Source organism: Mastomys coucha, unplaced genomic scaffold (assembly GCF_008632895.1).
Source record: "Mastomys coucha isolate ucsf_1 unplaced genomic scaffold, UCSF_Mcou_1 pScaffold22, whole genome shotgun sequence".
In the NCBI taxonomy this organism is placed as follows: Eukaryota; Metazoa; Chordata; class Mammalia; order Rodentia; family Muridae; genus Mastomys; species Mastomys coucha.
The window spans coordinates 146650131-146676098 of NW_022196905.1; the positions used below are offsets into that span (position 1 = coordinate 146650131).

The 25968-nt window shown below is 47.0% G+C and overlaps 2 protein-coding genes and 1 pseudogene across 4 annotated transcripts; 2 read left to right on the forward strand and 1 right to left on the reverse strand.

The window, feature by feature from the left end:
• The first annotated feature begins 6691 nt into the window (after window positions 1-6691).
• Mcemp1 (mast cell expressed membrane protein 1) lies at window positions 6692-10368 on the forward strand. 3 transcript variants are annotated; one of them, XM_031342480.1, is made up of 8 exons: window positions 6692-6739; window positions 6848-7148; window positions 7364-7453; window positions 8515-8646; window positions 8784-8834; window positions 8932-9069; window positions 9694-9747; window positions 9834-10368. In XM_031342480.1, exons 2-8 carry the CDS (start codon window positions 7028-7030, stop codon window positions 9845-9847), a joined length of 600 nt encoding a protein of 199 aa, XP_031198340.1. In that variant the 5' UTR covers window positions 6692-6739; window positions 6848-7027; the 3' UTR covers window positions 9848-10368. The 3 variants fall into 3 exon arrangements, with proteins under 3 accessions (XP_031198340.1, XP_031198339.1, XP_031198341.1); XM_031342479.1 differs by having other exon boundaries at window positions 6699-6739; window positions 8926-9069; XM_031342481.1 differs by lacking the exons at window positions 6692-6739; window positions 6848-7148 and adding an exon at window positions 7155-7265 and having other exon boundaries at window positions 8926-9069.
• Window positions 10369-12712: 2344 nt separating this feature from the next.
• LOC116071085 lies at window positions 12713-13815 on the reverse strand (annotated as a pseudogene).
• Window positions 13816-20173: 6358 nt separating this feature from the next.
• Trappc5 (trafficking protein particle complex 5) lies at window positions 20174-25110 on the forward strand. Its single transcript, XM_031338910.1, has 2 exons — window positions 20174-20323; window positions 23191-25110. The coding sequence occupies exon 2, from the start codon at window positions 23200-23202 to the stop codon at window positions 23764-23766; it is 567 nt and encodes a 188-aa protein (XP_031194770.1). The 5' UTR covers window positions 20174-20323; window positions 23191-23199; the 3' UTR covers window positions 23767-25110.
• Window positions 25111-25968: the final 858 nt, after the last annotated feature.

Consider the following 25968-nt stretch of genomic DNA (forward strand, 5'->3'; position numbering starts at 1 on the left):
ATTATCCTTTGTAGGGCTGGATTTGTGAAAAGATATTCTGCAAATTTTGTTTTGTCATGGAATATCTTGTTTTCTACATCTATAGTAATTGAGAGTTTTTCTGGTTATAGTAGCCTGGTCTGGCATTTGTGTTCTTGTAGGGTCTGTATGATATCTGCCCAGGATCTTCTAGCTTTTATAGTCTCTGGTGTGAAATCTGCTGTAATTCTGATAGGTCTGCCTTTATATGTTATTTGACCCTTTTACCTTACTGCTTTTAAAATTCTTTCTTTGTTTCATGCATTTGGTGTTTTGATTACTATGTGACAAGAGGAATTTCTCTTCTGGTCCCATCTATTTGGAGTTCTGTAGGCTTCTTGTATGTTCATGGGCATCTCCTTCTTTAGGTTAGGGAAGTTTTCTTCTATAATTTTGTTGAAGATATTTACTGGCCCATTACCTTGGGAGTCTTTACTTTCTTCTATACCTATTATCCTTAGGTTTGGTCTTCTCATTGCATCCTGGATTTCCTGGATATTTTGGGTTAGGAGTTTTTTGCTTTTTGCATTTTCTTTGACTGCTGTGTCAATGTTTTCTAAGGTGTCTTCTGCCCCTGAGGTTCTCTCTTCTATCGCTTGTATTCTGTTGGTGATGTTTGCATCTATGACTCCTGATTTCTTTCCTGGGTTTTGTATTGCCAGGGTTGTCTCTCTTTCTGATTTCTTTATTGTTTCTATTTCCATTTTTGGATTCTGGATGTTTTTGCTCATTCCCTTCACTTGTTTGATTGTGTTTTCCTGTAGTTGTTTAAGGGATTTTTGTGTTTCCTCTTTAAGAGCTTCTAGCTCTTTACCTGTGTTCTCCTGTATTTCTTTGAGGGTGCTATTTAAGTCTTTCTTAAAGTCCTGTATCATCATCATGATAAGTAATTTTAGATCTGAATCTTGCTTTTCTGGTGTAATGGTGTGTCTAGGACTTGCTATGGTGGGAGTATTGGGTTCTGATGATGGCAAGTGACCTTGGTTTGTGTTGTTTATTTTCTTACACTTGCCCCTGGCCATCTGGTTATCTCTAGTGCTACCTGCCCTTGCTAAATCTGACTGGAGCCTGTCCTTTCTGTGATCCTGGTTGTGTCAGAACTCCTCAGAGTCAAGCTGTCTCTGTGATCCTGTGATTCTGGGATCATGTGATCCTGGGTTTGTTAGAGCACCTGGGAGTGGGGCTTCCTCTGTGTGTTGTGGGACTGGCTGTGGAGCTTGTGCCCAAGGTCTGCTCAGGACACAGCCCAGAGAGACCGGAAGGAACCTGAGCCACTGGGCTGGCAGAGCTCCTGTGTGCTTGGTGCTGCTGGTCCCAGTTACTCCCAGTGTTGGGACAGATGTTGGTTCCTCCTTACCTCTCATCCTGGGCGTGTCAGAGTGCCTGGGAGTAGAGCTTCCTCTGGGTGTTGAGGGACTGGCTGCAGAGCTTGTGCCCAAGTTGTGTTTAGTATACCAGCCCTGAGAGACTGGAAGGAACCAAAGTCACTGGGCTGACGGAGTTCCTGTGTGCCTAGCACTGCTGGTCCCAGATACTCCTAATTTAATTTTTTATTTATTCACTTTATATCCCACTCACTACCACCCTCCTGGTCACCTCCTTCCACAATCCTTCCCCCATCTCCTCCTTCTTCTTTGAGTGGGTGGGGCCCACTGGGCATACCCCTATCCTATTATGTCAAGTCTCTAAGAGGCTAGGCACTTCCTGGCTAGGCACTTCCTTTCCCACTGAGGCCAGCAGACCAGGCAGCCCAGCTAGAAGAGCATATCCCATGTACAAACAACAGCTTTTGGGATAGCCCCTGCTCCAGTTGTTCAGGACCCACATGAAAACCAAGCTGCATATCTGCTACATATGTGTGGAGAGGCCTAGGTCCAGCCCGTGTATGTTTTCTGGTTTGTGGTTCAGACTCTGAGAGCCCCAAGGGTTCAGGTTAGTTGACTCTGTTGATCTTCCTGTAGACTTTCCATCTCCTTCGGGCCCACATTCCTTCTTCTTATTCTTCCATAAGAGTCCCCAAGCTCCATCCACTGATTGGCTGTGGGTGTCTGTATCTGTCAGAGTCAGCTGCTGGGTGGAGCCTCTCAGAGGACAACATGCTCCTGTCTGCAAGCATAACAGAGTATCATTAATAGTGTTAGAGATTGGTGCTCATGGGATGGGTCTCCAGTTGGGCCGGCTACTGGTTGGCTATTCCCTCAGTCTCTGCTACATCCCCTATGCCTGTATTTCTTGTAGGCAGAATTCATTTTAGGTTAAAAGTTTTGTGGGTGGGTTGGTGTCTCTATTGCTCCACTGGGGTTCTGGCCTGGCTACAGGAGGTGTTTTCCTTTTTAAAAAAAACTTTTTATTGGTTCTTTGTGAATTTCACATCATGCACTCTAAATCTCACTCATCTTGTCCCTTTGTATATGCCCGCCTGCCCTTGCAACATCATCCCAAAGAAAACAGCAACAATTTAACTAAGTCAAACCAACCAACCAACCAAACAAAACAACAACAACAACAACAAAAAACCCCAACCAACCAAACAAACAAACAAAAAAAACCAAAAATAAAAATAAAACAACAAAACCCAAACCACAATGTACCCTCTTGTCTACACATCTTTATTTGCAAATGTTCTTTGCAATGAGTCTTTGGTCTGGTTCAAGGCCTCTGGCTTCTGCTACACTATCAATAGTGGATTTCATTGGGAATCTTCACAGATGGGATGATCCTGCACGACTGGCCCCTTCATATACTCTAGCAGTTCATAGATGGGTTAGATATTGGAGTGGGCCAACTCATAGCCCTGAATCTGGGCCTGGGTGGTAGCTGGATTAGTCAGCCCCCCAGCTCTTACAACCTTACCACCGCTGCAAGCCCTCCAGCTCTGCCCTGGCTAGCTCACCTAATACCGCAGCCCTCAAGGGGTAGCGGCTTGCTTGCTCTTCGCTCTGTCCCTGCCACTAAGGCCAGCTCTACTGAGCTGGCCAGGTAAGGTATGGGGCTACTCTCCTGAGTGCTGCAGCCAGTGAGTGGCCGGGCCAGCTTTGCACAGTCCTTGGACATTAACATGGTGGCATTCCAGACCAGAGACCTGTGCATGATCTTTGTTGTAACATGAGCCATAGACATCAACACAAACCCCTGCTTCTGTGGTCATGGATCCAGACATGGCCTTCAGTGGCAGCAAGAGCTGGGGCTTCACCATGGCTTCAGGTGGCATCACAGGCTACTCACGCCATGTTCCTCTCCACCCTAAAGCCTCCAGAGCTGCCTCTTTTCATCATGCTCAAAACATCCTGCTATTGTTTTTCTCCCATCTCTCCATTCCATACTTGTACATTGTCATGTCTGGCCTCCAGGTGTCTTCAAATGTTTTTCCAACCCAAAGATTCTAAAGGAAATAAATCTCTGGCCAAAGTTTAACACAGAACAGTAAAACCGTAATTCAATCCATAGTCTTCCTCCAGTCTCATGGTTGAACCTCCACCACAGCCAACTAGAGAGATTAGCAGATAAGCCAGTGATGAGAAGTAAACACAGCAGGACATGTCCAATCAGTTGTGGGTCTGCATTCTGCCCTTCTTCCTGGGCTAGGGTGCAGCTCTGACAGACACTGAGGCTCACACAGTGGTCGGTTTTCTCGAAGGAAGAAGGCATATGCCCACTGACACTTGAGTTTGTTACTGGTTGTATTGATGGGCAATGTAATTCACCATTTCCCAGGGAGCAAGGACAGCAACTACCTTCGGGCATCCAGTTCTGCCTCTCTTCATAGCACACAAACTGCTTTTCTTCATCTTCCATTTCCTCACTGCATATTTGTTAGCTTCTACCACCTACCTACGCACTTCCTGGTACAACTGTGCCCGAGCAGGGCTGGGCTCAAGGTTGTGGTGTTGTCCTGGTACTTCCTGACACACCAGGGTTGAAAGTTGTTTTCATACAATATGTTCTGATTAGGGCTTTCCATTCCTATCTCCTCCCATCTTCCCACCCATGAACTCCACACCTTCTCTCTCTCTCAAACAAACAGGCAAACAAGAAACAAACACCCCCCCCAAAAAACGCATAATAATTAAAAAAGAAAAAGCACAAGAAACAAGAAAACAAGAAACACACAATCACACACACTCAAACAACCAAGCCAAATCAAAATCCAACACTTCAAAGAACCCAAATCCACAAAAAACCACAAAATTGGGAACCATAATGTACAAGCAAAAGAAAAGAAACAAAAACTCTACTAAGTTCTACTAAGTGTAGTTTATAAAGCCATGAGACGCCTTTGGAGTAAACTAATTTTTCCTTTGCAAGCAGTTGTCAAGTGAATATAGATGGGTAACTGTATCTGTAGAAGGATGTAGAGTCCTTTGGGAATATGCCTACGTGTGGTATAAGCTGGATCTTAAAGTAGATCTATTCCTGGTTTCCTGAGTAACGGTCACATTGATTTCCATCATGGTTTTACAATTCTGTTGTCCCACCAGCAGTGAATGAGTGAGCAGCTGCTATTGTTTCAGTTCTGTATCTATTTTAAGTTGGGTTATTTGTTTTCTTGATGTCCAGTTTTTAAAGTTCTTTATATATTTTGGATATTACCCTTTGTTGGATGTGTACTTGGTAGAAATCTTTCTCCATTCTGTAGGATGCCTCTTTGTCTAAATAGTGATGTCCTTTGCCTTATAGAAGCCTTTCAGTTTCATGAAGTCCCATTTATTAATTGTTGATCCTAATGCCTGTGCTATTGGTGTCCTGTTCAGAAAGTCTTTTCCTGTGCCAGCCAGTTCAGGACTAATCCCTACTTTCTTTTTCTATCAGATTCAGTATACCTAGCATCATGTTGAGGTTCTTGATCCATTTGGAGTTCGGTGTTATGCAGGGAGATAAGTTGTTGCTTATGCCCTGGACAGCTCTCCACCCGACCCTAAGTGCCCTTGGGGGGTTGGAGGTGAAGTGGTGTAGAGTCAATGACACAGACTCCGGGAGCAGGTGAGAAATGCCCTTAGCAAGCTCATCTGAGCACTGCTGCAAGCTCCTTTTATACCCTCCACCTGAACCCCCATTGGTCCCAAGAAAGCATTTCTTCTAAACAGCAGTTCCTGATTGGCTGGCATCATTTGCACCAGCAATCCTTGCTCTGTCAGGCAGTCTTCAATTAGGTCCTCCTACGGGAGATGCTTTTGCAGCTGCATGGCCCTCAGTGTTTACATAGGGGTGGCCCTGCTCTTCCTGCTACAATAAATATGAATTTATTTACATTCTTCTACATGCAAGTGTGTATGCAGTATCATATCATCAAGTATGACCATTATTACCTGTTGAAGATGCTATCTTTTCCCCACAGTGCAGTTTTGGCTTCTTTGTCAAAAGTCAGGTGTCCATAGATATGCAGATTTATATCTGGGTCTTTATTCACCTTTATTGGTCAACGTGGTTGTTTTATGCCATACCACGCTGTTTTTATTACCATAACTCTGTAATACAATTTGGTAGTTGACGTCAGGGATGGTGATACCTCCAGCAGTTCTTTGAATAAATAAAGTCTTAAAAAATTTAAGACAGTATAGATATGCTAAATATGCAAGTATACATGTATATTCATGTGGGCATCTTATTTACAAAAGAGTGTAAATGAACATGTGGCCTGAATCCATGAGCTGAACTATGACTGAAGGTATTTGGCAGTTTGAGTGTGCATGTATGCGTGTGCACATATGTGTATGCATGTGTGTGCATGGCTGTGTAACACACATGTGTATGAGCCAGGTAGGGGAGCAGATAGATGGAGTAAATGCCTTTTTCTTCTGGCATGTCTATGTGGAGGAGAGAATACCTTGAGGACTCCACAGGGCAAGCATTAAGGATCTGGGTCTGACATCAGTATTGGATGTGGTTTCTATCCTTGCCTAACATCCGCTTTGCTCTCTGGGGTGCCTCAGAGAGTTTCTTGGGTCTGGTGGTGCAATCGGTTAACACGAGGTTCTTATGAAAACTAGAAGTTGGTTGGGGCAGGGTTGAACTGTGGAGTGAGGCCTGAGAGGGAAGGTGTTGGGGGCTGGGAAACCCAGCTATTGTTCTAAAAGTCAGACTCTTGAGTTCACACAGCATTCTTTCCTTCCTTCTTTCCTTCCTTTCCCCTCCCCCCCGTAGAGATAGAAAACAGAAGAAAAGCTGACAATGTGGGGTGCAGTTGTAACCCCAGCTGGGGAGGTGGAAGGAGGTGGGTCATTAGTGCTTGCTGGCCAGCCGCTCTAGCGTATTTGGTGAGTTCCATGCTAGTGAGAGTTGCTGCCTTAAAAAACAATGTGGACATCATCTGGGAGTGACAGCTGAGGTTGTCCCCTGCCTCCCACCCCACACGTAAAAGTCAGTGAGATGAAGCAGGCATATTCCACTTGTCTGTTTCATCTGTGTGTCTCTCACCCAGACCCTCTGGCTTCCTCAAAAATTTCTCTTCTGTGTTGCCCCAGTGTAGGGGAATGCCAGGACAAGGAAGTGGGAGTGGGTGGGCTGGTGAGCGGGGGGCGGGGGGGGGAGTGGGGGAGAGGATAGGGGATTTTCTGAGGGGAAACCAGGAAAGGGGATAACATTTGAAATGTAAATAAAGAAAATAATTAATAAAAAAATAAAATTAAAATAAAATGCACTAAGAGAGAATCTGCGTTAAGAATGAACACAGTGTATATGAAATATATCATCGTCCAAGCTACTACAGAAATATTGTGGAAAGGTATTTTTAAAACTGAATTAACGGCATGAATGTTGTTTTCTGTTCTTGAAACATAAATTAAAGACTTTTCTGTATATAAAAAAAATTCTCTTCTCTCATCACATCTAGGGTTGCATCTTGGCCATCCATGAAACTTCTGTCCCTTTAAAGACTGTTGGTATGGTAACTGAAGATGCCTCCAGGGCAGGAGATCTGGTGTAGATCCCTGAAACGAGGAGGCAAACCCTGTTTCCCTCTCCTCCAAAATGAGATTTCCCCATCTGTTTTGACATCTTCCGGTAGGTGGGGATGTGTGGACACTTGGGAGGTCCAGGGCCCAAGGCTGTGGTAATCTACATGAATCAACCAAGCAGAATGCATGCATCAGCATCCCAGGATAAGAACCGGAGGAAGCCAAGTCATAATGAAGGTCAGGATCCTTGGGTTGGGAAGGGGAAATGAAGAAGCGTGGTTTAAGGTGGGAGCAGTCAGGGATGGAAGAGCTCCTTCCTTCTAGGAGCCCCATAAATGCCTGCACTGCACAAAGGTGATTTTTGTCCTTCCTGCCTGATTGAGTTCCCCTACTGACTCCCCAAATATCTAGATAAGTCTCAGCACCTCCTCTCACCACCAAATCACACACAGGTGCTCACAATCCTGACTATGAGAATATAACCTTGGCCTTCAGAAACAAGGACCAGCTCAAACTCAGCCAATCGACACCCACAAAACAAGGTGAGCAGATACTTGCTTGCCCAGCCCCACGCCAAGCTTAAGGCGTATGTGGAGGGAGGGAACCACTGCTGGGGACTGTGGTGGTGGTGGTGGCATTAAAGATGGTGATGCAGCTGTGGTTGTGGCTCAGTTGGTAGAGAGCTTGCCCCGCTTGTACAAAGCCTTGGGTTCAATCCCCAGCTCTGTATAAACTGGGCATGGGTGCACACCTATTATCCCTGCATCTGGGAGCAGAAACCAAAGTCATCCTTGGCTACAGAGAGAGTTGGTAGCTAGTCTGGGATCCTAGAAACCCTAACTAGCTGACTAACTGACTAACTGACTGACTAACTAACTAACTAACTAACTAACTAACTAACTAAATTGTGGGGCTGGAGAGGTGTGTGACTCAGTGGTTAAGTGGTGCTTCACAAGTGTGAGGACTAGAGTTCAGATTCCAGTACCCACAGTACAAACCGGTGCTCTGTGCATGCCTGTAACCCCAACACCAAGGGGCTGGAGACAAGAAGGTCACTGGGGCATGGCATGCTGATTTTTTTTTTCTTTCCAGTGGCTCACAAACACCTGTACTGCTTAATCATAAAGCTGATTTTTGTCCTTCATGACTGATTTATTATAATCCTCTAGATTGTGTTTCCCCACCTGGGAATAAACAGGAGGGTCCCTGCCTCAAAGAAGTAGGTGGCATTACAAAGGAGGACATCCCATGCTTCTGATTTTTGCACCCACGCATGTCTCCTTGTCTGTCTGTGCCCCACTCTCCCATAAGGGATGGTGCTAAGGTGAGGGTAGCTGTGTACCTGAGCTGATGGAGACTGGTTTCTGAAAGGCTTCTGGCAGAGCTGTTGGCTGTGCATTTAATCTCTGGGTGATATAATTTATTGAGAGGGATGTGATGGTCACTATGTAAGGAATACAAAACAAGTTGGTGATACCAATGTTACTGACTGGGCATGTCCTTGGTGGTCCTTGATGCTGGTGATAGGTGTTACAGACAGTATTGCTGGCCTGGCTGGTGGGGTTTGGCTGTGAGGCTCACATGTCCTGTGTCTCTGTCCCAGCCAAGTTCAAGACATCCCTGGACACAGCCCAGCCCCCTCCTCAGTTGTACAGAACCATTATGATGTTGTATGTTCTCCTCGCTCTCATCTTTTTATCCTGCATCGTCCTCTCTGCTTTGGTCTTGGTGAAAAGTAAGTGATTTTTGGAAGCTGGGCCAGGGATGGGATTGCAGAATTATCACGGGTTCCTCTCCCTTCCCTCAACTCCATTTCAAAGAAGGTTAAAATTCGGATGGTGTCTTAAAGCTTTCCTACTCTCTCCTAAACAGACTCTGAGATGTCCAAGGAGCTGTGGATGTTGAAAGAAAACCTATTTAATGGTGAGTGGGAGACCCAGAGGAGGCCCACAATGGTGGTGGTGGGGATGGGAAGAGAATAGTCCTCTGAACACCTCAAACTCCATGCCCTTAGTTTCAGACACGGTGTTGAATATTCGGGAGCTCCAGAATCAGCAAAATAGTGTTTGGGAAGCTGTCCAGAGGAACATTGGGGAGGTCAAGAAGACCGTGAGCAGCATCCAGAGTGGAAACGACAAGCTGAAGACAGTGCCAGCAGGTACTCCTTGCAGAGTGTTCTCTTTGGATGAACTTGTTTGGATGTTCATAACAAATAGGGTGCTGGTTATTCAGGGAGTAGCCTGGGTCCTGTTCTCTGGATTTGGAAGGGGGCAATAGATATTTCCTCTGAGCTAGAGGAGGGAGTGTTTGAGCACTAGTGGGGTTGTGGAGGTGATTCAGGAAAGTACAACATGGGGACCCGAGTTTGGATCCCCAGGACTCACATAAAAACTGGGCACGGTGTCACAGTTCTGTAACCCCAGCCATTGGGTTAGAGCCGTGGTGGTAGAGATAGGCTGATATATGTGGCTCACTGGTTACCCAGTCTAACCAAATGGGTGAAACCCCAGGTTCAGAGAGAGGTCCTGTTTTTAAAAATAAGGTAGACATCTCTAAAGAAACTCAACTGACTGATGTCAACCACTGACCTCCTCACATATGTGCACACACAAGTGCAAACACATATGAGTATAAACACATGTATACTGCATACACACACCACGCCATTGCTGTGAACCTCCACTATAGGAATCTGCTTCACTCAAACTGGAAACTGCTAACAATGTCAGGGCTTTGTTTGCAGCCCCATCCCAGATTTACCTGTTTGCTCTCCTCCCCCCAGATATAACCCAAATCAAGAAAACCCTTGAGGCGCTAGAGAAGAAGGCGCAGCCTCGTAAGCCAGGGCCGGGGAGGCGGACTGGGGTGGAGTCCCAGACCTAGTGCTAGTCTGCCTGACCTCAGGTCTCTCCTCTCTGACAGAGCCCAGTACATAAGAGGACACCACAGCCTCCAAATGCGAGGACTCCGAATTGCACCTGCTAGTGAAGATGGCAGATGGGGGTGGGTACCTAGCTTGAGTGTGAACCTGCCATGAATCCTCATATAAAAAATTCTCCATTGGGGGAATGAGTGTTGAAGAGGTGTGTATGCAAATGAGCATTTGGAGTTTCCATGTATTCAAGGAGGAGGTTTTATGGTGGAAAGAGAACATGAGAGTCACAGTGGGTGCTCTTTATGGGCCACATAGGTGTATGCCCTGGTATATGAGTATAGTGGTGTCCTGGTTGCTAGCTGTGCCTGTGAAGCCCAAAAGTGTAAGTGACGTGTGGGGCATGCTTCCCCATTATTTCACTCACGTATGTGTGCATCTGGCTGTTTTGTATGTGTGTCACTGCAGTGGCGGGTAATGGACATCATCCTGGGGATGTATCACGGCATAGGTCATTCCTAGTGTGCTTGGCCATGTCAGCTTGTGTGTTCAGAGCATGTACACAAATGCAGCCATCAATTTCTACACTTGTATTTATGATTCATGAAGATAAATGCCAAGGGAAATTATATGACTCTGGAGCTGTTTCTGGGAGGCCTGTAGGATAGAACTTTGGGATCTGGTGGGGAGATTGGATTTAGAGCTTTGGTTTGGCCAGGCATGGTGCTGCTGGGCTGTAATTTCATCATTTGATAGGCTGATTGAGATAGGAGGATCATGAGTTCAAGGCCAGCTCTGGCTACAGAAGTGGAGCTGGGGTGGGGTAGTGAGATGGCTCAGCATGTAAAAGGCACTCTGGCAGAACCTGACCTGAGTTTCATCCCTGGGATCCACACAGTGGGAGAAGAGAACTACCTCTGAGCCCCACCTGGATACCAAGGCACATGAAAGACACAATACTAAAATAATTAGAAAAAAAAATAGCCAAAGGAATCAATGTCTTACTAATGAGACATGTTGTAAAAAATATTTAATAAAAATTTCCAGTGCAGGGTTCCTTCCCACCTTAGACCATTTGTGTTCCCAGATGAAAGACACACACATAGCCTTATATTTTAAAATATGCCTTAGGCAGCACAATGACTAGACAACTGACTACCCTCCATGCTGTTAGACTCCACTTTCCAACTGATAACTCCAAGTCATTACTCACTAAATTCTATGTTCTGTTTGGGCTGCTCTTAACTCCATTCAGCCAGGCCACATGGCTACGCTTTTATGGCTCAGCTATCCAGTGGCTCTCCTTCTCCTTCTCCTTCCTCATGTTCTCTAGCCTGGGAAACCTCAACCCTGCCTATGTCTCTTCTCCCCAGCTATTGACTGCTGGCATATTTATTTGCTAATCAGAATTAACTAGGGGGCGGGTTCCCTCAGGCTACCTGCAGACTCCAAATCTTGAAGGCCAGCCTTTAGCATTACAACAAACAGTAAAAGACAAAACCTTAATAAGACACCTGCTCATCCATAAAATAGGTGATAGGTTTGTGATAGCCAGAAAATGGAAACAGCTTAGTTGTCCATCAACTGATGAATGGGTCATGGAAATGGGGTGCATATGTACATGATGGAATTTACTCACCACCAAAGGAAAATGAAATAATGAAATTATTAGGTTAGGCAGGAAAATGGATGTGACTGGAAATCATTGTGTTAAGTGAAATAAGCCAGATTGAAAAAAAACAAAGACTGTATATTGTCTCTCATATGTGGGGTCTAGCTTCCAATATTTGCTTGTGTGTGTCTCTGTGTGTGTGTGTTAGAATGGGTACATGTAGAAGCCATTAAGATGGAAAGATCCTGTGAGAGGGGTCGAGGGAGAAGCCCCAAGGGAGAGAGGTTGGAAGGGCTATAGCGCACACTTAGTAAGTAAGTAGAAGAGAGGATCCTGAGCTGGTTGGATCTAAGTGAGATTGGGGGCCAGGAAGATGGATGTCTTAGGGTTTTACTGCTGTGAACAGACACCATGACCAAGGCAACTTTTATAAGGACAACATTTAATTGGGGCTGGCTTACAGGTTCAGAGGTTCAGCCATTACCACCAAGGCAGGAGCGTGAGAGCATCCAGGCAGGCATGGTGCAAGAGGAGCTGAGAGTTCTACATCTTCATCTGAAGGTTGCTAGGAGAAGACTGGCTTCCAGGCAGCTAGGAAGAGGGTCTCCAAGCCCACGCTCACAGTGACACACTTCCTCTAACAAGGTCACACCCACTCTAGCAAGGCCACACCTCCAAATAGTGCCACTCTGGCCAAACACACTCAAACCACCACAATGGAGGAGCAGAGAGTTGAGGGGAGGATAGTCAACCCAAAGTAGGTATGTCTGAAAATATCATAAAATAAACTAATTCAAAATAGCAATAAAAGAATAAATGCTCAGTGTAGATTTCTGCATGTACCTGGGATGTGGCTGCTGGAGCATACCTTTTTTGTTTCAGGAGGCACATAAGCATAAGTATGCGTCTGTGTGCTTGCAGCCTAAGAAGTGTTATATGTTCCTAGCTGTCTCTGAACCCACGCATACATATGAGCCCCTAAGTGTGTACCCATGAGTGCATATGTGTATCTGAGCACACCCCCACTAGTGTCTGAGCATCATGTGTCTCCTTCCACCATAGGTAACACAAATAAAGGAAACCCTGGAGGCACCTAGGGGTAGACAAATGGATATAGGCCTAGGGAGGCATAGAGTGAAACTCTAGACTAGATGCAGGTCTGCCTGTCCTGAGGTCTCTCCTCTTTCTCATGGCCAGGTCTAATAGAAAGACATCAAAATCACGCTTGGAAGACTCTGTATTGTACTTGCCAGTGAAGGTGGAAAGTGGGGGAGTTACGTCAGGCTAGGCCATGGCTTTAATCTCAGCACCCAGGAGGCAGTGGCAGGTGGATCTCTGTAAGTTCAAGTCCAGCCTGGTCTATAGAGTTCCAGGACAGCCAGAGCTCTGTAGAAAGACTCTTTCACCACTACCATCACCACCCCAAAAAAGAAAGAAAAAGAAAGTAGGGGTTATCTTTTTACCCTAGTTTCAGTGTGTATCTGCCATTATTTATTAATAGAAAAATTACTCATCACAGTGAATGGAAATATACCACGCTAGGCTGGAGAAATGGCTCAGAGGTTAGGAGTGCTTCTTGCAATTCCCAGTACTCCGAGTTCAGTTCTCAGCTCTCTTTTTGGGCAGCTCACAATTGCTTGCTTGTAGCTAGCTTCAGGAGATCTCATGCTATCACTTGGCATGCGCACACACCTTTTTTAATTTTAATAAATTTATTTTTATTTCGATGTATGTGCGTGCATGTTTGTGTGTAGGCCACAAGTATACAGGTGCTTTGGGAGATCGTCTGGAGCTGGAGTTACAGGCATTTATGAACTGCCTAATGTGTGTGCTAGACAATGGACTCAGGACCTCAGGGTTCAGCATTAAATGCTCTTAACCTCTGAGATATCTCTCTAGCCCAATAAATCTTTTTTTTTTTAAAAAGGAAATCCACCAAGCCTAAGATTCTTGGATATGCATAAAAGAACATGTGCCCTAGGGCAAGCGCATTATCCTGAGAGCAGAGAGAGGCTAACTGCCCTAGAAAAAGCAAGAGCTCATGGCCCAGTGCCAGCTAGAGCGCCAGGCATGATCTTGGTAGACACGCGCACCCCCTTGCGGCAGTTTTCTGTATATCCCCTGCTCCTCCCCGTACTCGAGCCTGCACGACACCTGCACATAACGCTCCCCTTTTAGGACTGAGAGTGTTTTGCTAAGGATTTGGTTCAGTTTTGGTAAGACCCCAGCCCTGCCTGCACCGGCCTTAACCTTCCTCTGTGCATCTGAGCTGCGTCTCCCAGTCTATCTGCTTTGGATTGTCCTGTGGTGGTGGAGTGGAAGTCTCGAAATCCCGGCCCTGGAGCAGCTCAGGTGGAGGGGTCTCCTAGGCATTCCGCAGGGTCCCCTTCCCGTTGGCTTGTAGGACCGCCCATCACCATCCCTGAAAACCCGGGTCCTGGTGCATGCCCAGTGGGAAGGTTTCGGCTCCAATCCCATAAGAGTGTCCTTGCTTCATCCAGAGAGGCGCCCGAGTTCGCTGTCCTTTCCTGGAACCTTCTGCTACCAATCCCCGCTTCTTGGTCGGCTGTGACTTCCGATAGTCTCCTCTAGGTGGAGATGGCCCTTGTCTCCTCCCCAAAGGGTTAATGTAGTGAGGCAGGTCAGGGTCCTGGCAAGGGACCACTGGAGAAGGCAGGTGATACACTTTTCCCTTCCGTAATTCCTCTTCCTTCCCCTAGTATAGGTTGGGCTTACGCGGTGTAGGCTACTCTATCCACGCCCTCCTCCCTTTTTCTTTCCCCTTTGGATGCTGGCCAGTTTGAGTATGCTTTTAAGCTTCCTAACAGTCTGGCTTGGGTCTTCCTTAGTCTTTTTTCCTAAAGCTCCAGTCCCATCATGTGTGACTGAACTCCATGACAGAGGATCTACTTCATTTTCCTCTGGGCAACTTATCTGCCCTGAGACTACAAGTTGCCTGCCCCGAGCTTTTCATTTTAATCTTGAATAAATCACCCTGGAGATGCCATTTGAGTCAGTTCTTCTCTTCTCAGGGTCTAGATTTCTGACTTCTTCTCTGTAGCCTAAGCTGGCCTTCAACCATACCTGTTGTTACAGATGACATGGCTGTTGGCCGGGCTGGGGATTCATAGCTCACGAGTTTGTTTTCACCTCTGAGTGCAGTTATGTACACCTAGTTACAACCAGAAGCACCCAGGGCACTTCCACTAGACTATAAAAGCCCCAGGCAGATGTCTTTGTCCATCTCCCCAGGCTTTGGATATAGCGTGGCTAGGAGGTGCTTAGGAAATGTCTGTTGAATGAGGGCCAGTGAGATGACTCAGAGAGTAAAAGTGTTTGCTTCCAAGGCTGGGACCTGGATGGTGAAAGGAGAGAGCTTGCTCCAACTTATCCTCTGACACACACAGCACACACAGAGAGAATACATCAACACATGTAATAAAACCATTTAAAGGTCTGTTAAATGACTAGTGATGCTGTGATGGTGACAGGGGCAAGAATTACCTGGAGTAGACACATCTACGAGTGCCTGTGCGGTACTTTCTAGAGGTTGCTATGCTTAGCAGCAAGCACCTTTACTCACAGAGCCATGTCACTGCCCCTTCCCTGACTGGGTTTTTGAGATGGGGTTTCTGACTTGTCTGGAATGTGCTGACTAGGCTGGGCTGATAGGAAGCCCAGGTCAGGCCCCACCCCAAGTCTCGGATCTATGCAGGCAAGAGAAACAGGCAAGTCTGCAGTCTGTTCTTGGGTCTGCTCTTCAGAGCAGAGTCACTTGTGGTCCATTTATAACCTCTTGGGCTGTGAGGTCATTGCAACTCAGTGGCTGACTTCGAATCTTATTATATTGATCTTTTCTAGAGATACAGAATGTGGTCCTAGAATAGACTAATGGATCCATGAGGACTATTCCAAAGAGAACTCAATTTCATTGGAAAACTCAAACCATACAGTACTCATTCCTGAACAATATTATGAAGTCAATCATCTCCTCTCCTCTCCTCTCCTCTCCTTTCCTCTCCTCTCCCATCCTCCCTTCCCCTCCCTAACCCCTCCCCTCCCCTCCCCTCCTCTCCTTTCCCCTCCCCTCCTTTCTTCTCCCCTCCCCTCCTTTCCCTTCCCTTCCCTTCCTCTCCTCTCCTCTCTTCTCTCCTCTTCCCTTCCCTCCCCTCTCCTCTCCCCTCCCCTCTCTTCTCCCTTCCCTTTTCCTCTCCTTTCCTTTCTTCTCCTTTCCTTTCCCCTCCCCTCTCTTCTCTCTTCTCCCCCCTCTCTTCCCCCCTCCCTGTTTGTCTTTCTTCCCTCCTTTCCTCTCTCTACCCTTCAGGTCTCAGGTATCCCAGGCTGGCCTTGAACTGATGATGTTGTTGAGGACAACCTTGATATTCTGATTCTCTTGCCTCTGTTTTCAAGTTGCAGATGTCCACCACAATACACACAGCTTATGTTGTGTTAAGGATCAAACACAGGGCTTTGTGCATGGGAGGCAGGCAATCTTATCCACGGAATTCCAGTGGTCCTCTTTCCTCTCTCACCCTTTTTTTCTCTCATTGGTTCTTTGAGACAGGGTCTTACTCTATAACCTTGGCTGGCTTGGAACTCAAAGGTCATTCTGCTTTAGTTTCCTAAATGTTGAGACTACAGGCATGAGCCGCTGTGATAGCCGCCCCACCCCATGTTGTTGTTTATGACAGGGTCTCACTATGTAGCCTTGGCTGCTATGAAGCTTGCTATGTAGACTAGGCTGGTTTCAAACTCACAGAGATCCACCTGTCTCTGCCTGCTTCTTGCTGAGGTTAAAGGCATGCACCACTTCACCTAGCCTCTTATTGAGAGAGAGAGAGAGAGAAAAAAAGATAACATTCTTCACTCATGCTGTCCAGTAGCAGATTTTGTGTTCAAGTGTGGGTGGTATGAGCTGAGTTGTATCTGTTTTGAAAATACACATTTGGTTTTTTAACACTAGGAAGAAGTAGCAGCAGCAGAGACAAGAGGCATAGCCAAAAGGAAAAAAGGGGAAGGAAAATAAAAAAATAAGTATCCATTATTTATTTATTTATTTGTTTGTTTGTTTATAGGCAGTCTTGGTACTATTGCCCAGGCTGGCCTCAGATTTCTGAACCGAAGCAACCCTTCTGCTTCAGCCTCCCGAGAAGCGGGGTAGATATGCCCAGCTTCTTTAAAACAGCATCTATGTGATGAGATGATACTAGTTTGTGTCTTAGTTAGGTTACTATTGCTGTGGTAAAATACCATGACCGAAAACAACTTGGGGAGGAAAGGGTCTATTTGGCTTACATGTTCACATCACAGCTTCTCATCTAAGGCAGTCAGGGCAGCAACCTGAGGCAGGCACTGAAGCAGAAGGTATGGGGCATCACTACTTACTGGCTTGCTCCTCTTGGCTTGCTCATCTCATTTTCTTATACATCCCAGGATCCCCTGCTAGTGAGCTGAGTCCTCCCTCCCCTATAGACAATCTGATGGAGGCATTTTCTCAATCAAGCTTCCTCTTCCCGGGTGTGTCTAGGTTTTGTGTCAAGTTGATAAAACCCACCAGGACAATGTGGAAGCATTATATTAATTAAAAAATAGTATTTTGGGTCTAGTAAGAGAGTTCTGTGGACAAAGGCACTTGCTACAAGGCCGGTGACCTGGGTTCTATCCCAACGACTCAAATAGTGGGAGAATCGACTGCCAAAAGCTGTCCTTTGACTTCTGCTCACACTATCACACACACACACACACACACACACACACACACACGCTCATACAGTAAATAAAAATGTGATAAACTTATTAAAAATTTAAAAATAGATGTACTCATTTTATTCTATGGGTGTTTTGACTGCAGGTATGCCTGCATGTATGTATACGTACCACATGTATGCCTCAGGCTGGTGGAGGTCAGAAAAGGGCATCGCATCCATGTGAACTACCACATGGGTGCTGAGAATTGAACCTTGGTCCTTTCCAAGAACAGCAAATGGTATTCACCACTGAGCCATCTCTCCAGCACCAAAATGTACTAAAGCATTTAAAAAATAGTATTCTGGGCCAGAGGATAACCTCCTTTGTAAAGTGCTTGCTGTACAAGGATAAGGGCCTTACTGCAATTCCCAAAACCCATGTGTAAGGCCAGACATATTGGCGTACAACCGTGATACCTGAGCTGAAGAGATGGGGGGATCTCTGAGGCTCATGCTCTGCCATCATGGCTGACATGGGAGCTCCAAGTCCCAGAAAGAGACCATATTTCAAAAATGAAGCCAATGCCAGGTGTGGTGGTGCATGCCTTTAATCCCAGCACTCAGGAGGCAGACGAAGGCAGCGTCGGAGCTTGATGTCAGCCTGGTCTACACCCTCAAGTTCTGGCCTCCACAGACACATGACCTCCTCTTTCTTCTCCTTTTCTTCTCTGAGACAGGATCTCATCATGTAGCCATGGCTAGGGTGGAACTCCCTTTGGAGACCAGGTTATCCTCAAACTCATAGAGAATCACCTGTCTCTGCCTATTGAATGTTGGTATTTATTCATTTATTTTTAACATTTTGAGTTTTGTTTTTGTTTTTGTTTTTGTTTTTTAGCTAGAAAGCCCCATGTTGTTTATATTTCTTCTCATAGTTCTTTTAATTCTTCTCTCAGATAGCACACTCCCACAGCAGTCTCACCTCCCTCCTCTCCTCCCAGCCCCTCCCTCCCACTTTCCCTCTCTCCCAGATCCACTCCTTCAGAAAAGGGCAGGTCTCCCAGGGATATCAACCAATCAAAATGCAATAAGACTAGGTGTATCCTCTCATATTTATGTTGGACGAGGCAACCCAATAGAAGGAAAAAAGTCCCAAAAGCATACAAAAGAGTCAGAGATAGCTCCTGCTCCCACTGTTAGGAATCCCACATGAAGACCAAGCCACAAAGCATAACACACAGTCAGAGGACCTATGTCTGACTCACGCTGGCTCCCTGGCTATCAGTTCAGTCTCTGTGAGCCCCTATGATCCCTGGTTAGTAGATTCTGTGGGGTTCCTTGTGTTATCCTTCAGCCCTCTGGCTTCTATAGCCCTTCCTCCCCCTCTTCCACAGAGTTCCCTGAGCTCAGCCTTATGTTTGGCTGTGGGCTCTGCATCTGCTCCCATCAGTCCTGGGTGAAGCTTCTCTGATGATGGTGATGCTAGATTCTAGTCTATGAGTATAAAATAGTGGTATTTGTTTAAGGTATGTGTCCCTATACCTGGCTACATGTACATTTCTGAATGTATCTGTTGTGTTTTATTAAAAAAAAAAAAGAGCCAAGGATATGTTTGATAGAGTCAGTGGGCCCATGCTGAGGCATCCCTTCCCCCTGAAGTCGTACAGAATAGAGTTTATTTAGGCCATGGGAAGGGGAGTTGGGAAGGGAGGGAAGAGAGAGAGAGAGAGAGAGAGAGAGAGAGAGAGAGAGAGAGAGAGAGAGAGAGGGGCTGAGAGAAGAGGAGAGGTCAGCCAGGAACATGTGAAGAAAGGGAAGGCGGGGAGGGGGATGAGGAGAGAGGGAGAAAGGGGTCAGAGAGAGAAGAGAGTCAGAGAGAGTAAGAACATCTTCCTGTGGGGTTGCTCTCCCCTTCAGCTTCTTCACTGCTTCCCCTAAGTCAAACATAGGGGTCCCCGACTTCAGTCCAACGGTTGAGTGTAAGTATCTGCGTCTATCTCAGTCAATGCTGGGAATTTTTAAATTAAGCATGTGGGGCAGTGGCATGGTTCATCTGAAAAGCACTTGCCTAGCCAGTGTGAGGCCACAAAATTGTAAAGGACATAATTAAACCTGCAACTGACTTAATGCAGATTGGAGATATGAATAGACTCCAGAAGAAAATGACCTACATTCTTTCTGCCTCTTGCATTTCCTCTTATCAAGATCAGCTAAACATAGGAAGCTCTGGGCACATATGCCACCTTAAATTTGTGGTCATCTTGGGCTACATAGCAAGACTGTTTCAAACAACCAGCAACTAATCAATACACAGCACAAAAAATTAAGGGGCTGGGAAGGTGTCTTAATAAAGTCTTAATCAAACTCAGGTCTTAAAAAAAGACCTGAGTTTGATCCTGAGTACCTACATTAAAACCAAACCAAACCAAACCAAACCAAACAAAACTTGGGTGTGTTGGTGCACACCTATAACCCCAGAAGTGTCAGTAAAGTGTTTGTGGGGCAGACAGAAGGATTCTCTGAGATGCTTGCCAGCTCTCAGAAATGCTTACCCCAGGTTCAGTAATTAGACCCTGTCTTAAAATAAGCTCCAGTGCAATAGAGATAGCCACTCAGTGTCAACCTCTGGCCTCTGCACACAGGAGTGTTGGGCACATGAGACAGACTGACACATAAAGGAAATATAAGGATGGTCAGATGCCTCCACAGGTAAATCTACTACTACTACTAAAGCACTGCCGCTACACCTCTGTGAAAGATGGGAAAAACACCCCCAGATCAAGTGTTCTCCTTCACGCACAGGTGAAATCACGTGTAAGGGTAAATTGCGTGTAAATACATCACACCCACAGCTCACATACGTACATACATAAGAAAATACGTGCCGGAGGGTATGCATGTGCTCCTGGGACAGAATACTTTGCATACTACCTTCTTGCTCAAAGGCCAGCTCTTAAAGCAAGACCTTATAACCCAGAGCCGACCAGCGTTCTGGGCCGCTGGGATGGGACACGGGCGCCTCCTTGCGGCCACTCTCGGTCACCGCATCGCCCCACCCTCCGTGCACACACAGGCCAGCCCACACACGCCTGCGCATTCACAGGCCTTTTACGACGCCATCAAGAAGTTCCGCCGAAGCTACCGCAGCACAGTTCCGGTTGAGACCTTTCCCCGCCCGAGAACCTACTCCGGCGCGCACGGGCCTCGTCTTTTTTCTGTGCGTCCCGAGCAGCGTTCCCGGGTCAGTCTTCTTTGGGTTTTCCTGGGGGTGATGCGGGTTCCCCGGTCCCAGCCGAGCGTCCTAGAACAGCCGAGTGGAGCGTTCTGCATGGTTCCCTTCCCCGGCTGGGGAGCCGGACGGTCCCTCCTAATCCCCCAAGACCCGGTCCCTGGGACAAGCTTTCTAGGAGCCGGCTGTCGGCTCTAATCCATCCCCCCACCCCAGAAGCGATGAAGGCTTCACCTGGAGACACATCAGGGCCTTCAGTCTCCGGATTCCATTTTGGTCTCCGTTCACAGTTGTGGCTCCCTGCTGCCGGCACGGGAGGCCCAGAGGCTCTCAGTGCTTCCTCCTGGCTCCTCCACTACTTGCCCCATCATCCGTGTAGTTTTCTAGAGAGTTGGTGGGAGTGTGAGTTCCCAACGGGATCTCTTTTAGAGTTAAGGGTCACCGTGGAAACGGCTTCCTTCGTGACAGACACTTCCCCCGCTCCCCACCCCCAGCTTATAGGCTTGGGGATTTTCTGCACCCCCTCCTGGCTTGGCCTCGACTCACCCCTGTCCCTTACTGTTACATACTTTTCTGGCTTTCCTGGAGGGGTTGGGCAGAAAGGTCTCTAGGGCAGTCAGGGCTGGAGTACATGCCAACTAGGGAAAACATCATTGTGTCCTCTGTCCCCTCTCTCCATTCTCCAGTTCTCCGACCCCACTTTAAAGCCAGGGTGTATTAGTGCTCTTCTCCTTGTTACTGTGGTCATATATGCCCGACAAAAGCAACCAAAAGAAGGAAAGATCTGTTTATTTGGCTATTGACAAATGATGGCAGGAGCACGAGGCAGCTGGCCTTGCATCCACAGTTGATTGCTGGTGCTCAGATCACTCCATTCTTTTTTATTCAGCCTTAGGGTGGCGATGCCCATGTTCATAATGGGGGTCTTCCGTCTCTGGAAATCCAGAGACGTGTTTTCATGGTGATTCTAAATCTAGGCCGTGAAGACTAACCATCGCACAGGCTCTCACTGTGGTCGAGGCAGTCCTGGAAATCACCCGGGGTTGGCCACTTTCTGCCATCTTACTGCCTCAGCCTCTGGAGTGCTGGGGCTGCAGGGGTGCTCCTCTACAGTTTCGTGGCCTCTCTGTATTCTCTCCACCTTTTTGATTGATTGCTTGTTTGTTTGTTTGTTTGATTGATTGATTTTTTTTGAGACAGTTTCTCTGTGTAACAGCCCTGGCTGTCCTCAAACTCAGAGACATCTGTGCTTCCTGAGTGCCGGGGATTAAAGGCGTGTGCCATGCACCTTAAGTTTTAACCATTCCCCTGCCACATGCCAGCTTCTTAAAAATTACATTTTTTTTTTTTTTTTACTTATTCATTGCATGTTCGAGTGCACATGTGTGTATTTGTGAGTGTGCATGGAGGTAAGAGGACAGTTTTTGAGAGTGAGTTCTCTTCGTCCACTCTGTGGGTCCTGGGATTTTACCGGGGTCATCAGTAAGTGTCTTTACCACCTGAGCCATCTTGCCAGCCCCACTGATAGTTCTTTGGGAAGACTTCTTATTTGTTTGAGCTTTATTTTATGTGTCTAGGTGTTCTGCCTGCATATATGTATGTGCATCGTGTGTGTGCCTGATGCCCTCAGTGGTCAGAGGATCTACTAGATCTAGATCTAGTTACAGGTTGTTGTGAATTACCATGTGGGGGCTGGAATGCAATCTCAGTTTCTCTGTAAGAGCTAAAAATGAGCTTAACTGCTTAACCTTCTCTCCTGCTTTTTTTTTTTTTTTTTTTTTTTGTAGAGATAGGGTCTCATGTAGCCTAGGTTGGTCTCAAATTCCATATGTAGCAGAGGATGATCTTAGACTCCTGATCTCCTGCCTCTGTCTCCACCTCCTGAGTTTGGGGATTACAGACATGAACTACTATACCTGGCTTTATGCAGTTTGGGGAATCAGACCTGGGATTTCATGTATGTTAGGTGAGCACTGTACCAACTGAGCCATATCCCCAAGTGCTTTTCATGAATAAGAAATCTCTTGGGCCGGGCGGTGGTGGTGCATGCCTTTAATCCCAGCACTTGGGAGGCAGAGGCAGGTGGATTTCTGAGTTCGAGGCCAGCCTGGTCTACAGAGTGAGCTCCAGGACAGCCAGGGCTACACAGAGAAACCCTGTCTCAAAAAACCAAAAAAAAAAAAAAAAAAAAAAGAAATCTCTTGGATCTCCAGCTTTGGGAGAGTTTCTACCTCTCCCTCTAATTTCCCTTTAAAGGCTTGTTTTGTTTTGTTTTGTTTTGTTTTGTTTCGAGACAGGGTTTCTCTGTGTAGTCCTGGCTGTCCTGAAACTCACTCTGTAGACCAGGCTGGCCTTGAACTCAGAAATCCACCTGCCTCTGCCTTCCAAGTGCTGGAATTAAAGGCGTGCACCACCACCGCCCGACCTTAATTTTTAATTTTAATTATCTATGTGCATGTGTATCTGAGTATGGGTGTGTGCGTGTAGTGCAGTGCAGGGGCTAGAGGCCTTGATTCTTCCTGGAGCTGGAGTTACGGGTGGTTGTGGGTGGTTGTGAGCCACCTGGAGAGGGCGCTGTGAACTGCGAGAACAGTACATGCTTTGAAGTGCTGAGCCCTTTTTTCTAGACCTCCTCTCTCTTCATTTCCCCACTGACAGGCAGGATTCTAAAGCTCTCACTCTAGTATTTGTGCTTTGCTTGCTAAATGTTTATGGGGTGTGTTTTACCAGCAGTTTAACGTCTGCTTCCCTTCTCGTCTGTTTGGCATTATAGTGCTCAGCGCTGGTACAGATGGGTTGTATGGGTATCCTGGTTCTCCTTCTGGCCCTTGGTGCCAGGCCTCATCCACCCATCGCCCTGACTTTTGGTCTCCCTGCAGGACTGCATCATGGAGGCGCGTTTCACACGCGGGAAGTCGGCGCTGCTAGAGCGCGCACTGGTGCGGCCCCGCACAGAGGTGAGCCTGAGTGCCTTTGCCCTTCTCTTCTCCGAGCTGGTGCAGCACTGTCAGAGCCGCGTTTTCTCAGTGGCTGAGCTTCAGGCACGCTTGGCTGCCCTGGGCCGCCAGGTGGGCGCCCGAGTCCTAGATGCCCTGGTGGCCCGTGAGAAGGGTGCCCGGCGTGAGACCAAGGTGCTGGGTGCGTTGCTCTTCGTCAAGGGTGCAGTGTGGAAGGCACTGTTCGGCAAGGAGGCAGACAAGCTGGAGCAGGCCAATGATGACGCCCGCACTTTCTACATCATTGAGAGGGAGCCTCTCATTAACACCTACATCTCTGTGCCCAAGGAGAACAGCACACTGAACTGTGCCAGCTTCACAGCGGGCATCGTGGAGGCTGTGCTCACGCACAGCGGCTTCCCAGCCAAGGTCACGGCGCACTGGCACAAGGGGACCACACTCATGATCAAGTTTGAAGAGGCTGTTATTGCCCGAGATCGGGCCCTGGAGGGACGCTGACCCCACAGGAGATAAAGGATGAGCAGATCTCGTTCCCAAGCTTGTGTTGTGTCTTGTGTAGGGGCGTCACATCTGCCCACATCCTGATCCTGGTCCTGAGTTCCAGACTGAGGGAGTCCAAAGGCAAGCTTGTCAGGCATACGTGGAGAGTGAGGAAGTGGACAATGGGCTGTCTTGGCTTTGGGCTTTCAGATAAGGTTGGAGGCTTGGATGTATTGGGGAGATAGGGCACCTCTGGAATTACCATTGGAGCTTGCAGTCTGGACAGGTGGGGGCAGGGATATGAGGTTAAGAGGGACCAGGGCCTGGCAAACCGCCAGTGCTAGAGCCCAGTTTGTAGAGTGCCCGGGTTTGATTCCTTATGCCACATAGAATGGGCATAGTGGTGCAAATTGTCTCATCCCAGCACTAGGAAGGTAGAGGGAAAAAGATAAGTTCAAGGCCATCCTCTGCTTCTTAGCAAGTTTGAGACCAGCTCTAGCAGCACAGGACTCTTTCTTAAACAAGTATGTGGCAGGGAACTCTTCCCTTGAAATTCAGTTTTCCTCAAATCTCCGTTTGTTCTAAAAAAACCAAAAGTCAGATAGTAAAGGAGAGGGTGTGGCTGTGTGCCTAAAACGTAAATGGAGAGTGGTTATTCTCCCTTTAGCCATTGGCTACTCAAAGTGGCTGTGGACTGTCAGCGTCTGCATCGGCACCAGCATCGACGTCAGAGTCGGCATCGTTGTCCCACATGCAGGATCACTGGTCCACCCCTCGACTTCCAGGACCAGAGGTTTGCATTCCAGCCTCTTTCTCAGAGGTCTCCCTGGGACTCTTATTTTGAGAAACGATGCTTCAAGGCATCAGAGTCACCCGAAGGACCGAAAAACTCAGCTGGTCTCAAAACAAACAAAACTAGGCTTTACCCCTGCAGTCAGATTCTCAAGTTTGGGGATGTGCTTAAGAATTTGTTTCTGGTACATTCTGGAGAGCTGCTTCGTGCCCTAGGAGTCACACCGAGAACAGTGGCACACCAGCCTCTCAAAGGGGGAAGAGCCCAGAGTCATCTGGAAACTTAAGAGAGTTTTAAGGTTAACATTTAAAAGATTTATTCTGTGACAGGTTTCTGTCTGCACAGGCTGGCTTCAACCTTGCTATCCATTTAAGGATGACTGAATTCCCGGCCCTTCTGACTCCACGTGAGGTTGAGTGTTTAACTTAGTGGCTCATCACATTTACTATTTTAAGCAGAGTCTGAATTATGTTTTCTCGGCTGACCTGGAACTCACTGTGTAGATCAGGTTGGCCTCACATTCAAGAGGTCTACCTCCCTAGTGCTGAGATTAAAGTTGAGCACCACCATCCTTGACTACTATTATTATTTTTAAGACTTTATGTGTGTGTCTGTGTGTACATTTGTGAACTTAACTGCAGGTGACTGGAGGCCAGAAGAGGATATCAGATTTAGAGCCGTTGCAGGTGGCTGTGAGCCATCATGTGGTATGAGTGTTGCAATCTGACCCCCCTTCCATCCTAAGGAAGAACAGTGTGTTATTAACTGCTGAGCCATGCCTCTAGCCCTTCACCTTCTTTCTTCCTTCCTTCCTTCCTCCTTCCTTCCTTCCTTTCTTTCTTTCTTTTTTTCTTTCTTTCTTTCTTTTTTTAAATTTTTGTTTTTTTGAGACAGGGTTTCTCTATGTAGCCCTGGCTGTCCTGGAACTCGCTCTGTAGACCAGGCTGGCCTCGAACTCGGAAATCCGCCTGCCTCTGCCTCCCAAGTGCCAGGATTAAAGGCATGCACCACCACCGCCCGGCTACCTTAAACATCTTAAGAAATGTGTTTTTGTATGTAAGTGTGTGGGGCTGCAGACACCTAAAGAGGATTTCTTTTGGGTCTTGGTTCTTTCCTTCCATTATAAGACTTGGGAGACTTGGGGATTCAACTCAGGTCATCGCCGGCCCTCTCATCTTTATTTGGGTCTCACTGAATTATCCAGGCTGGCCTAAAGCCACAGCATCCAAGTATACTTGGATTATAAGCAAGCACCCACATTCCTAGCTGGGGAATCACATGATTCTGAGCCTCACTCGCACCTGTACCTAGCATGTTGTTATAAGGATATAGGAAAAGAAATAACCAAGATATAGAAATCATATCAGTTGTGCATCATTCTCAAAGAGAGCTTTGGGCACCAAGTCTCTGAAACTGTCAGCTTATAC

Coding starts and splice junctions, on each gene's coding strand:
- Mcemp1 (XM_031342479.1), top strand. CDS start 7,028: ATGTGTGGACACTTGGGAGGTCCAGGGCCCAAGGCTGTGGTAATCTAC. Junction 8,647..8,783: donor TGCTTTGGTCTTGGTGAAAA/GTAAGTGATTTT, acceptor TCTCCTAAACAG/ACTCTGAGATGTCCAAGGAG. Junction 9,070..9,693: donor GCTGAAGACAGTGCCAGCAG/GTACTCCTTGCA, acceptor TCCTCCCCCCAG/ATATAACCCAAATCAAGAAA.
- Trappc5 (XM_031338910.1), top strand. CDS start 23,200: ATGGAGGCGCGTTTCACACGCGGGAAGTCGGCGCTGCTAGAGCGCGCA.